At 35.0% G+C, this 14,332-nt stretch overlaps 1 protein-coding gene across 11 annotated transcripts in view; it reads right to left on the reverse strand.

Moving 5' to 3' along the window:
- The window catches only part of LRP1B (LDL receptor related protein 1B), a 743,839-nt gene that overhangs the window by 205,908 nt on the left and 523,599 nt on the right, over positions 1-14,332 (reverse strand). For all 11 annotated transcript variants that reach the window (XM_074595863.1, XM_074595857.1, XM_074595859.1 and 8 more), the window contains 4 exons: positions 13,054-13,281; positions 9,475-9,649; positions 9,083-9,177; positions 3,472-3,621 (listed from right to left, as the gene is read on the reverse strand). In XM_074595863.1, the coding sequence (XP_074451964.1) occupies positions 3,472-3,621; positions 9,083-9,177; positions 9,475-9,649; positions 13,054-13,281 (648 nt within the window). The remainder of the gene's footprint in view (positions 1-3,471; positions 3,622-9,082; positions 9,178-9,474; positions 9,650-13,053; positions 13,282-14,332) is intronic.

Raw genomic sequence — 14,332 nt, forward strand, 5'->3', positions numbered from 1 at the left:
TTCTATCACTCAGTGACCCCTCCCCACCTTGGAAGGGAAATCGGGAAAACAAAGGGAAACCCAAGAGCTGAAATATAAACAGATTAAATAGAATAAGACTAAATAATTAACATTAATAATACTAAAGAGCCAATATTGATCCCGATACCAATATAAAATATACAAGGATTATACTGAGCCCATTCTATCAGCAGGAAGCTGCACACTTGCAGCGTGGACAGCAAATGTGGGACACTGTGAGCACTATGGCTTCAGAAGGAAGAGAAGGGCTCAGGCGTCCGACACCAAGGCAAATAGTTCTCAGGATCGCAGCCATCACAGAAGAGAAAAAATCCTCAGCAAACTTTCAAATTTACATCAAATGTGACATTCGTGGTATGAAATAATCCTGTTGGCCAGCTTGGGTCAAGTGCCCAGGTCTCGCTCCTCCTCATCCCTGCACCTGGTGAGCTCGAAAACACTGAGACCTTGAAACCTGCATACCATAGCTGGCTATAAACTACATATTTTCACAAATTCAGACACTAGAGTCTTCTAGAAATGCAGTTTTCCCTAGCAATAGAAGAGACCTTGCTGAAAACTAAAATTACTGAAAGAGAAATTAATCCAGTGTTGCTCAAACCAGGACACAGATCAATAGAAGTTCTGATGATCAACAACAATTGACCCATGTATGACCTGGTGAGAATACTGTACAAGGGGAGTCTCAAAATACCCGACTCCATCTCCTCTTTCTGCTCCAGTGGAAACATAACCCAACAATACAACACGATCATATACTTAAAATAAAGAAACAAAAAATATAATCTCTCCAAAATGCTGCTTTTACTTGAGGAGACACTAAATGTGAATGACAGAAAAATGAAAAGACATCAGAAGCCAATAGGACTCCATAGCACTGAGTGGAACCCAAATGTCACAAAACAGTTAAGAATTTGTGCGCAGATATCATATCTGTTTTCAGTCACTGATGAATTTAAGTGGTAAAAAAAAGTTAGCTTCGTATATACACAGAGAAGAAACATTCCAGCTCATCTTGGATTTTACGCATTTACTATGTTTTTAGATAAAATAAGCCAAAATGACACAATAAACATTGGAATTCCTACTAAACTTGCAGGCAAAAAGATCAACCGGGGTACTAAATTTTCCTCACACTACTGTATTAAATCTTACATTAGAATAAATTTTTTCATTCTTCTTTATTTATATATTATTAGTTATGATGATTTATCAATTAAAGATCTCTTATATTGCTTCGTATCACATTGGATTTTCCATTCTCACCCATTTTAGATGCACGAAAGCCTGACTTAAGCTGATGTAAAGCCACCAGCACTTCAGGAAAATAAATGGCATTTATGTTGCTACAATATGTTCCACAATATAAAAACATACAGGAAAAATGAATACAGAAACTTTTCATGTTTTTCAATCAGCACATACAGTACTGTTTATAAAACTGTATTTGTTTGCACTTTTCTCCAACAGATTTATATACGGAATCACACTGCAATGTCGTATTGCAATTTATTGCAGTTTATAGCTCCAAAAGACAAAACCCAAAAGCAAATCAAACAGAAAACCCCAAACACATTGTAAGTTTTGTTTATCAATTTTGAGTAGGAAGAATTGTCATCACCCATAAAAACAAAGCATCCCAAACTAGGAATATTAGATGTATACATATGTTTAAAAACTACACAGAAAGTCTCGCACCTCCACATCTGCAAAAATTCAACTACTTTCATGCAAACAAGCATGAAACACTCTTCTTTCAGTGATAGCTATAAACTCTTTGTTCAATATCCCAGATGGATCATCACTGTTGTAGCTTCTCTGATTCACAGATGAAGGCTTGATGCCACAGGCATCTCAGCGACAGTATGGCCAAACACTCTTTACAATATCTCATATTAAAGACTTCCAATAGCTCCTTCAAGAAAGTTCATCTATTCATTCTATTTCTAGGCACAATCAAATCAAGGAAAGACAATTTTTCTGAATTAACATTCATGACTCCTTCTGACACAAAACTTGCTTTTGTTTATGAATGCATATATAAAAGCATTCCCTCTCCGACAGATTTTGACAGCATTTGGAGTTCAATACTAGCCAAATATGTGTATAATAAAACTGTTGTAGCAGTTACTACTTTAAAATATGACTTAATTTACACCATGTGCATAAAACCTTTGGAGTTCATTTAGCATAACTGTCACAAGCACACCAACTGTATGTACATTATGTAATTAATCAATCAAATAAAATATAAAAAGACTCTGGCAGTTGATGAGTCAACTATCCCAACAAAAGTCTACTTATCAACTGAATGTTTTTTGGAACATCTAAGATAAATGCAAATAATTTTTAATTGAACCAGAACAGAGGCGAGCAAAGCATTTGGAGGAAATGTGGAAAGCTCTAAAGCTATCTCTAGAATAATATAAACCACTAGTTCTCAGTCAGACTGGAATTTCTTAACACGCTGTACCCTAGCTCCAGCAACGGCCAAGAGCTGAAGACACATATGAGAAACAGTCATTTCGAAGCAATATTCTCATAATACTCAGCCATCTGCAACTTAAAGGCTTCTTGATTTTTTTTTAGGAATTTTTCCTTATGTTACCATTCTTCTTTTGATATTTTGATAATTTATACGTTTTTAAACACTCTAAACATTTCTAATGTGCAAAGTATAAAAAACAGAACTTTTTTTTTTTAACCGATTTAATAAATAGAATTTTAGAAAATCCAAACCATCAATCATCAACTCATAACCCAAAGAAGTCTTCACAAAGCGCAAGATAATGCCACTAACTAGGGCTATCCTGAACTAAAATAGGACAAGAGGAAATGGCTTAAAGTTGTGCCAGGGGAGGTTTAGGACGGATATTAGGAAAAATTTCCTCACCGAAAGGATTCTCAAACATTTGAATAGGCTGCCCAGGGAAGTGGTAGAGTCACCATCCCTAGGGGTATTTAAAAGACAAGTAGATGTGGTGCTGAGGGACATGGTTTAGTGGTGGACTTGGCAGTGTTAGGTTGATGGCGGGACTAGATGATTTTAAAGGTCCATTCCAACCTAGATGATTCTATGATTTCTCTATTAGAAAAGTGAGCAGCAGAAGAAACAGGTCATAGATAATTCTCTGAAATAAACAGCATAACACACCTCCTTCCAACATGCTTTACAAGTAGCTACAGGTAATAAAAGTCATCAGTCGGTTACCTTCGTCCTGTGTATATGTATGCAAGACTATATTTAGAAACATATCCTTGTAATACAGATTGTAAACTGTCTGTTCAATGAAATATAAAAATGTTTTTCACAAACAAAACATTCTCATTATTGAATGTACTGTATGTATTATTTACATTAAAGGAACAATGGCTTCTCCAAGCTTTAGATATTTCATTATTAATTAGCTTCCAATAATTTAAAAACTAAGTTATTACCACTGGACTTACCCATAATAGTTAAAGCTGTGGCTTTTGTTAAGTCTTCTTTCATTGACTCCATTATTTCAAGATTACCACCATCCAAGTTACATCTATTTATGGTTCCATTTCCTGAACTGATCCAGTAAAGTTTGTTCTCCCCATAATCTATCGATAAACCTGTAATTAACACATATAACTTTAACTGTGGCTTGAATAGATAATATACACTTAGTGTTAAGCTGTTTTCATAATAAAAGTGTATTTAAGAAATATACACACACAATTATGTTATCTATCCCCTCAAACTTTGAAAAAAGCAATTGAGAAAACCAAACAAACTTGGCCATTCACAGTGAAAAAAACAGGCTTTTTAAAAGATTTCTGCCTTTTATTTCTCCCAACATCTGCAGAAATCAATCAGTGACTGACTGATGAAAGAATATTATCTGGCAATGAACAATTACTTGAATGAACTGAGGTCCTAAGCAAGGTCATTAACTGCTACTAAATGTGAACCAGAAACCATCATTTATGTTCTAAAATTATGAATACATAAAGCCTTCGAAAACAAGCTCCTTTTTGTGATTCAGAACTATAAAAAGCCTCTTCTCTCCCTGCACACACAGCCCGCTGTTTAGAATGCTGAAATACCAAAAGCTAATACTAGTATTAATAATTTAATTTAATATTTTATCAATAAATTTACAGTATTAATTTTAATTTCGCTTCATAGTGAACTGACCTCACAATCAGTTCTTTGGAGTTAGAAGCAAGAGAACTGTAGAAATAAAAATACTTGCAAAATAGACTACTAAACAAACAAAGCATATAATTTCCTGGAAGTAAGAGCAAAGAACTAAGAGATAATGTATTTCAGACTTCTATAGCCCTTTAAAAACGTTCAAGTAATTGTATCAGGAGATTTTCCACCATGAAATACGCTTGGCTTGGTGACAATACATGCCATAATAATTTGCTTGGATACTAGACTTTTCCCAGAACTCATGTTAGGTGTCCAGCAGCAAGTTGCCAAAAAACACTGTATTTCAGTCCATAGGTCAACCTTGATATCGTACAGTACGTCTTCCATCCTGTAAACTGCTTCTCTGTGGAAAGCCAGATCTATTTTCCCAGTCCTGACAGGAGACAGCAGGGGCATGTGCTGCAGTACTTACAGCTGGCATCGTGCCACTACTTCTTTACGCACATTTGACATAGTAGGCCAAAAGGTATCCACTTTCCAAGCTTTTCAAAAACAACTTTCCAGTTCCTTTAAAATTAATGATATTTTTTTTCCCCTCTCTGCAAGCGTATCACCCAGAAGAAAAGCAACACACGCTCCAGAGAGGATAAGGATAAGGATACCAAGCGGTGCCTTCAGGAGAGATGGATCTTGCAGCGTCTCTCTGCACATACGCGTTCTCTTGCTTGTACAACAAGCATTGCCCACAGCACAAAGACAGCGCCACAGGTGAGAGAAGCAGCACTTAGGCCTAGCACGGGAAACTTTCCTGGCAATATGGATGAGCCTTGCTCTGCGTTACAGAGGTAATACGGAAGTATAGACTCCAAGATAGACAGCACTTATTATTCCCTGTAACTCCTGACTGCTACCAGTCAGCTGCTCACCGATTTCACCTAGACGGATCTATTTATGGGGTTGCTGTGAATGCAATCTACACAGCCGTTACAATGTTATCTTGTCAGGTTTTCTACTTCAGATATTAAACTGGTGTTTCTACACATGAGTATTCCAATAAGACAGCAGCAACTGACAGAAATAACATTCTTATCCCCTTCTACCCAAGTCTACCACATTTTTTTTCCCAAAGTATTTTCCTGTTGTGTCATTCCACCTGTTACCAACCTTTGTGAAAACATATTATTTCTCATGTAGGCAGAGCGTGTTTATTTAGATTTTTTCAGGAATTGTCCTGTTTTTCCTAACAAAAATGGGTGACTTACTAACCATAAGCATAACAGACACTCTTGATGCATTCTAGCGTGGGTGACTGGCTTACACCTTATGCCCCAGCTGCCAAAGTCAACCTTAGCATGTGGATTGTGAAATACTGCTCTCGGAGTATTCCGTTGAGTTTAAAAAAAAAATAAAATATTACCATGACTAAGGCCACAATGTTTTCACCTGCACTTTCCAATTTCCTTTCTCAAATTCCCAGAAATACGGTACTATTTAAATAGTATATCCCAAAGGTTATCCCAGCAATACACAGAGGTACCAAACTTAAAGCCATAGATGTAACAGGATCTTAGCTTCCACTGCCAGAAAATCAAGTTTGATGTTTTAATTTCCCGCATCTGTGAAGTTCAAGGGAATGACTCTTGATAGTATTTTTTTCGAATACTTATTATTTAAATAATAAATGTTCCCATAACTTTATGTTTACCTGTGCAAATGTTCTCTAAAAACCAGAGGATGCTTAAGGGAACAGTGTGTTCCAAGAACATTAAAGATGGGATTGATTCTTACTACCTAAATCAATTAAATGTTGGACACTGTTATTACAGTTTAGATGAATAGGAACAGCATTTGGAATTTTTGTTCACATTTACCACCTTAGTGACTAAAGAAAGGATTTTTTAACTGTTTATGGCAGATTACATTTCAGGCGAAAAAACAGTGCTTAAAATTAAGAAACCCTTAGGTTTATTTCTCTGCTAAATGCACATACATACTTAGGAAATAACTGTTTTAAAACAAACAAAATACATTTAAGACTAAAACTTCAAGAGCCAGTCTCAAGAAGATTTTTTGTTCGCATCTGCAACCATTCTGTTTATATATTATGCTATATATTCAAAAGAAAGAACAAATTAGCAAGGGATATCCAAAAGTAGAGAATCAGCCAAGGAAATGAAACAAGAAGAGCTAAACAGCAAACAGGGCTGTACTATAATCATGAGCAAAATGAGAACTCTAAGTTTGTTCGTAAGGATTGAAATCTATAAATAAATAAATAAATACATACATAAAAGGGGGGGGTGGGGGGCAAAACCAAACCCAACCAACCCTTAAAAACAATCCAACGGATGAATGGTTTGTAGATTTAGAGTTTTATAACAAACAACTGCTTAGCTGAAAATAAGTTCAAGACACCAGTGATCAAATGATCTGCCTCATAACGTATAAAATTCAGCACTAATTCTGAGTCCCTAAGAATGCATTTTAATGGGACTCCAGGGACTAGTTCCTTTTTCAACAGAGCTATACGGGAGACTTTTAGAACTGCAGAATGGACTAGCAAGTCATATCTAGTATGTACCAGTTCAGATAAAAAGAAGAGAAACAATCTGTCATCCTAAGATTATCAGTTTCCAAAATCTCCAAACTACATACTCTTGGTGTTAAAACAAATTATTTTAATTGAAATCGTCTCCTTTTGCTAGAACTCCAACAGAAAAAAAGAATCCGTCAGGATACCTCAGGTCACAGACTGGAAAACTTTCTCTCGTTCTTCAAATTCTGAAATTATGTCTCAAGAAAACTAAAAAACCCCATCAGTTATCAGGACATCAACGTTAATAGGCCATATATTTGTCTTTTTGAGGAATTCCCCTGTGAACTCACTTATTAGATCATTCACCTTGCTCCTCAAATACTCAAAATGAGCACTGCATGAACTAGAATTTCACTTATGGAGAAAGACAGTTTCTCAGTTAGAAATGAAATATTAAATTAAGGTTTTAAGACTGCTACTCTCTGGCTCTTTAGCAGTGTTTTCTTGTTCTCACCATTAGCACGTCTTATGCTAATGGTAAGAATAACTTAACCCATTAAAACAGGCATTTTGCATAAATTTGAACTTAGAGTTTGACATTGGAAATTTAATACTCACTTTATCTATAGTGTATCTGATCATTTTTCCTCAGACCTGCTTTCCTCAGAATCTGCTTTCATTTCCATCCTAACTGACAATTAAACTGAGCCAAGATGTATACCAATTAAAACGTTTCCAGCAATAAACAGGTCCAAGATTTATTTTCCTTTTACATACGTGCACGTATATATATACACACACTCTTTACATACTACATATTCTAGACTTTACATACTTTGCAATTAAGCACGTCTTCAGACTGCCAAGAAGAAGAGAAAAACAATTAAATCTCTATGGTCTCCTTATTATGCAATAGGTCTCATTATTAAGCAATAAGAACCTTCAATCTGGAATATAACCTATTACAGGTAATTCTTATCCGATCTCAAAAGTGTTAAAAATTTATGTGATCCTACAGCAAGAAAACAAATTGGCTCACTTGCAACTCTGTGGTGAAGCAAAATAAACTTAGTCGAATTCATTCCTACATGGCTCACAGGAATGTTTAACGGCATGAATAGTCCATCTGGCACCAGTGAGACCGTACACATCCATGAAGAAAAACATCACAAAACCCACGTGGATTTGCTCATGCAGCCGTTGACAGTACTGATATACTTGCATTTAAGAACAAAAAAAAAAAAAAAAAAAAAAAAAAGGAGCACTTACCGTTCTACCATGTATTTGGCTCAGTGGCTTTACTGTTACTCAGAACAAACTCAATGACAGACATAAGGACTGCAATTCTGCAATTTAGGACCTTGTGACCTATGATCACAGGGTATTCAGTGCAAAATTTTGCACACGGCCTTACTTCTTACTATTGTTTTAATATTATTGAATGTGTTTATGCTTCACTAATTTTAAGTGGGTTTACCACTCTTTTTTTCTCCAGATAAATAGATAACTGTCTCTTCAAGAGCATAGATAAAAAAAAAAATCAAATCAACAGTAAAAGAGTTACCAAATAACATCTGCAAAATCCTTTGAATTTAGGGTCTAAAATGCACGTCGTGTTCCTCTAATGTCGTATTTATTGACTTATTTAACTAAGTCATTTTTGCTTCTGCTTGCTTAATGCATTCAGTTATAAAAACCCATAAATGCTTTAAAATGTAATCACTCTATTGATGCACCATTAATAAGGCAACAACAATTGACGTAACCACTTTAGCTCTCCAAAAAATGAAATTACAAAAAGAAAGAAGTCTGAGTCCAAAATAAATAAATAATACTTATAGAGAGAGCTTTTTTTTTTCATAGAAGTGCCATAATTTATTATCAACTATATTAATTCTCAAATACTAAAACGGAGGTTAAGTCATTATATGAAACCTATGCTTCAACTGTTGCTCTTTTCTATATGTGAAAAGTTATAAGCCAAACTATCTTTTGACCATGGAGCTGGTGAGGAAGGTTCTACATTTCCAGTCATCCTCTGACATATATCCATAACTTATTAAAATCCTGCTTTCTATGGTTTTTTTTACCCATGATCTAAAGATTGAGAGCTACAGATGTGTTCTCCTTCACCTTCAATTTACACAACTACTGTAACACCCTAGCAGTTAATAATACTATACTTAAACTCGCTACAGGAGATTTCAATTAGAATGGGCCAAAAATATCTTAAATTGTGAAACAGAAAAGGACATCCATGTTTTTCATGTCTTTATGCCTATTCTTATCACTGTTATATAGGATATGAAAAAATCATAATATACTTAAATAGTATTTCAACATAACATCCATAATAAGGCACTAACAAATAAAAAAGAAACAGGAAAAAAGGTATTTACCAACAGGATCTTTTTGATTCTGAAAGAGTATTTTGCTGTTGCTGCCATCCATGTTTGCCATGTTAATTGTGTTTCCATCCGTCCAGTAGAGCTTACTGAAGAAGGAAATGAACATATTTATAACGTTGCTTTGTGTAAACAGTATTTTTAATGCATCGGTCTTGAAAATATTCATAAGTTTAGAAGCAGGCAAAATATACAACTGAGAGCTATATGATTTAATCAACAGTAAGCTTTGGTAGGGAAGCAGTACTCATTTAAGAAATTCTGAATAAAATCTTTCAAAGGCATGCATTTACTTTAAGTTTGAAAGAAAACAGAATGGGCAAACTCAAAACCTGAACTAAGAAGAAATGTTCTGAGTTTATTTAATAAACCAACAGACATCTTACCCCTTTACTGGGTGAACTGCAAGACACTGGGGTTTATCAATTCCATGGATGATTGAGGTTTTCAAGGAACCATCTAAGTGTGCCACGTTAATTTGCGTTTCATCAAATTCTGAGCTGATCCAATATAAATTACGTGATATCCAATCCACTGCAAGACCTCTGATACTCTGAATATCTGTAAAAAGTGAAAGTAGTTGTTCTTTTGATTATTTTTTTCTAGATTGTTCTCAGTCTTGGTGGAAAAAAACCCAACAATTTCTGCTACAGTTTGTTAACAATATTGTGCAATATTCCATTAAGATGTGTTTATAAACTCGTTGCCAAGAATTGGTAATCATTAATTTTCTTCTGGAGCCTCATACACTTACAATAAGAGCATGAAAACTGCACTGAAGATTCGGGAAATCGTCCATAAATACTTCTCAAAAAATTAGCATAAAATCAGTTGTCCAAGAATAGTAATCAGACTAACGCTGAATTTTTGTAGTGTAATTTTCTAGTTAAGAAAGCATCTATTACTCAGTGTCCTATTAAAAAGCGTGGTTTGTTGTGGTTTGGTTGCATTTTTTTTTTTTTTTTTGAGGTGATGACGTAGAATGAGTTAGCCTCCATTAAGAGGTTCAATAATCATATTTAAGAAACAAAAGAATTACTCATAAGAGGAAGGTTCATACTTCTTTAGTTGAGAGTTATACTTTACACATAGAACCTTAAGTGGCTTTCTAAAAGAAAACTATGCTGACGTTTAAAAGCCTACTTCCTTCTTTAGCACCAAGAAGGCTCAATACAGAATACTGAAATTAAAACAGATACAGCACATAAGTACGGAAGTAGTTACATCACTGAAGATGTTTTTTGGTTTTATTTCTGAAGATTTTGAAGACTCCAGCTTACTCCCCTGCTTGCCTGGAAATGGCTAAACATCTGTCAGCCGATGGGAAATAGTGAATGAATTATTTATTTTGCTTTGCTTGTACACGCAGTTTTGGCTTTTCCTATTAAACTGTCTTTATCTCAACCCATGAGTTTTCTCACTTTTACTCTTCTGATTCTCTTCCCCACCCCACTGTGGGGAGTGAGCGAGCAGCTGTGCAAGGGGTTAATCCACAACACCAGTGTTACTTGAGGTAGCAAACATGTGTAAGATATGATTTATTTGGCAGCTTCATCAGTGTCTTTGTATGTGGTAGCCTTCCTTAGCAAGACACTAATTTAAAAAATGTTAATATATATATTAATATATACTTGCCTTAAATAATGGGTATCAAATCATTGCTCAAGATCTAGACACCAACACGCTGCTCTCTCTTGGCATAGCTCACATTGGCCTGCATCTTTTTAGATGAGGAACTAGGCCAAGGGTGATTTAATGATTTCATTGCAGTTCATAGTTTGTACACTATCTCTTTGTCAACTTAATGTGGTTACTTCCACCGACAGAATTATTGTCATTGACAAACTAACATGGATGTGGCCGCAGACTGGCTCGCATATACATAAGGTCAAACGGTGATTGGGCATCGGGCAGTTTGCCAGCTTTAGAGGATGTAACAGAGGATAGCAAATACATATCCTTGACCCATTTTAAACTGATCCCCTGCCTTTTTAGTTTGTTTTTTTGGGGTTGAAGGAACTAGAAAACAAGGATTTTATACTCTTAAAAAGATTAAAGTATGACTTTGGCATCTTTGTGACGCTGGCATAAGCCTTCATCCAAGGAGAATCCCACTAGTATGTGTTTACTAAGCTTCTTATAAGAAATATGAAAATATAACTGTAAACAAATGAGATCATTTTCACATAATAAGTACTCCTTATAACATTTTGATGTGCCAGAACATTATAATTTTGCAAATTTTACGTATAATAAGTTACATCTGGCACAACATACCCCCTACAAAAGCCCACCACAGAAGTTACCATAATAAAAAGAATATGAAAGAATGCAGGATAAACAGAAACATTCCCACATAGGAAGTTTCTTTAAGTTTCATTAAGTTTCTTGGCAAGTTTTGTGATTTCTCATTACATATTTTGCATAGTAAAACAATGGTTTTATTCCACTACCATTCAAAAAACTAACAAATCTTTCTCTTTTGAGCACCTCAATTCATGATGTAATGAAACGCTCTATGATGCACTCTAAATCTTGTTCTTGTTACTGGTACTGAAAAACGTCTCCCAATGTTATTAAAGTTGTCTTTGAGATAGCAGTGGAAAAATAAAGCTACCCACACAGAATTACTTTATCAATCTAGACAGTCAAGTAGGGATATTGCCATATTTATCCAATGATTTCCCAAAATACGCTAATACAGAACAAATTTCTTCTGAAGCGACACCTGGGGCAGAGCTTTAATTAATTTTCTGAAGTCCCAAATAATCAAATTTTCAGGTTTGTTTTTTTATCTGTTCTCAAAAATTGGAAAAGATCTGATCTTACAAAAGTGAGTTACTTCTTTTCTCCTCTTCCCCTTCAAACATACATTTAATTGCTGAGGAACCAGAGTTTTCAAAATTTGCCTCCACGTAGTCCCTGTCAGATGGTTTTCCTATTTCCGAGCAGGTAGCTACATTATAAAATAGAAGAACACCACGTGCTGCCAGGAGAGGAACTGGCAGTGGTTGGAAAAAAACTACCACTAGCAAGGACAACAAATGGCATCACTGTAGTACCAGAGTGACTGACGTAGGGTTGAAGCAATCAGGTATAGACTTTACACTCCGTTAAGTTTCTGTATTCAAAGTACAGAGCAAAAGTGTCAGAACAATGAAGGTGTTAACTGCAGAAAAAACAGCCAGTCATGATTTTCCATTTGCAATATTTTGTTTTCTTTTATTGCTGTAACCAACCTACCTATAATGAAAAAGCTCAGTAAAAAGGAAAACCTCAATTGTAGTATTTTAGGTAACTGAAGCACCAACGACAGAACAAACGTATACAGGATTCAAAGACACGTTATCAAAAGACTCCACTTTGTCATGGCAGCCAAGTACTGCAAGCAGCCTGATGGCAATCAGTTTGAATATGACACGTGTTGCAAGACGACAACAGGTAAATGCCTAACATCAGTAGCACCAAAATTACAAAGCCACCATAGCATGTATTTCACTGATGGTGCCCCAAAGCTGAAAGATCTACATGGACTAGAAAGAAAAAGTAACTCTGATGGAGCTAATTTCTTTGCTAGGTTGGCACAGAAAGCCAAAGGACATAAAAAATCCACAACAAAATTTTCAATGCAAACCTACATCAGGATGCTGTTCTTTTTCTGCTTTTCATCTTTTTTCTTTCTACCATCCCCAGGAGACATTATTTCCATTGTTTACTACACATTTCAATCTTGTATAAAAGCAATGTTACAATTACATCCCAATTTATTTAAATAAAAATGAATTATGAATCAATAAAATGAACTAGAATCCTAAACAAAATTGTGCTCTCTTATTGTTTAGATCAATTATTCAATACCAGTGAAAGATATACCTAAGAAGAACTTGCACACTCCTACTTTAGCATCCTTATAACACACATTTACCTATAATGAATTATTTTTACTGGAATGTTACGTTATTTACCTCTTGAAATAATTGTTTCTAAGCCAGTCCCATTAATGAAAGCACGCTTGATGGTCTGTGTTTTCACATCAGTCCAGTATAAGCGTTCCTCAACAGCATCAAAGTCTATGACCGTCACATCATCAATGTCAGGAACAGTGAAGGCTGTGATGAAGTTGAAGTATGGGTTTTCTATGTCCACCCCTCTAATTTCTGAACGCCTTGCATAAAGAAGAAATTTCTTCCTTTCTGTTAGAAAAAAGGAAAACATCACTCCTCATCCTGTTCACAACATCCTTAACAGAAGTCAGCCGTTCATCTGAGATCACTCTACAAATGTGTAAATAAAGTTTATACAAATGATTTAATATCTCCAGAAAATCTGCAGCCTAGTGACAACTGAGAAATAACATATGTTATGGAGGTGTAAAAATCGCAGGAAAAATATATTAATTCTGGACACAAGACAAGATGTAACCACACCACAAAAGTGAAATGGTCTTGTGCAAGTCTACAGAAAAAAAGTTAAATGCTATTTTAAACATTTTACCACACTTCTCCCAATCATAAAAATGCTGTTTCGTTTGTACATCGTAACAGACATTAACATTTGGTACCTCAGGGAAACAGAGTATCACTTTACAGGGAAGTTTTGCAAACAACAAAACTCAGAAGGAATTGCACAACAGGTGTGTAAGCGGTGAAAAGTAAATAGGCAGAAGAAAAAGAACACATTAATTTTTCTAATTTAGAAACCCACTAATGAAAAAGGGCGATACATTAAAGGCAAAACAGAGCTTTTTTTTTTTTTTTTAATATATCAACAGTGTAAATTATTGGAGTCAATTTCTGTGAATGAACAGTAAAGGTAGCTTTTCCCCCCCCATGATATCCTTTATACAACAAAATATTTTTTTTTTAATTTCCTAAATATTATTAATCAACACTGAAAAGAGTAATGTAGTACAAGATTTTACAGATAACAGACACTATTATTTGACATTTTGAGGGCTTTTATAGCTTTAAAGTGTTTATTGTAACTTTTTACAAAACGCCCCTGCAAGGCTGTATGTCTAATATTTACTCTTCATTTCATTTTTTTAATGCTTGAAAATGAAACTAAGAAAATTGTAGAAGAACGGGTAGAGATTTAAGCTATTAAGCACCTATTTGTTATTCAGCTTACCTGACTCATTGTTTTTTGATGACACACTTTGCAGTATAAATCTTTCTGGTTTGCAGAGATAAGTTTTACTAAGATATTATACATGTGAGGAACAGAAAAAATAGCTGTGGTAAT

The sequence above is a fragment of the Larus michahellis genome, chromosome 7 (genome assembly GCF_964199755.1).
Source record: "Larus michahellis chromosome 7, bLarMic1.1, whole genome shotgun sequence".
In the NCBI taxonomy this organism is placed as follows: domain Eukaryota; kingdom Metazoa; phylum Chordata; class Aves; order Charadriiformes; family Laridae; genus Larus; species Larus michahellis.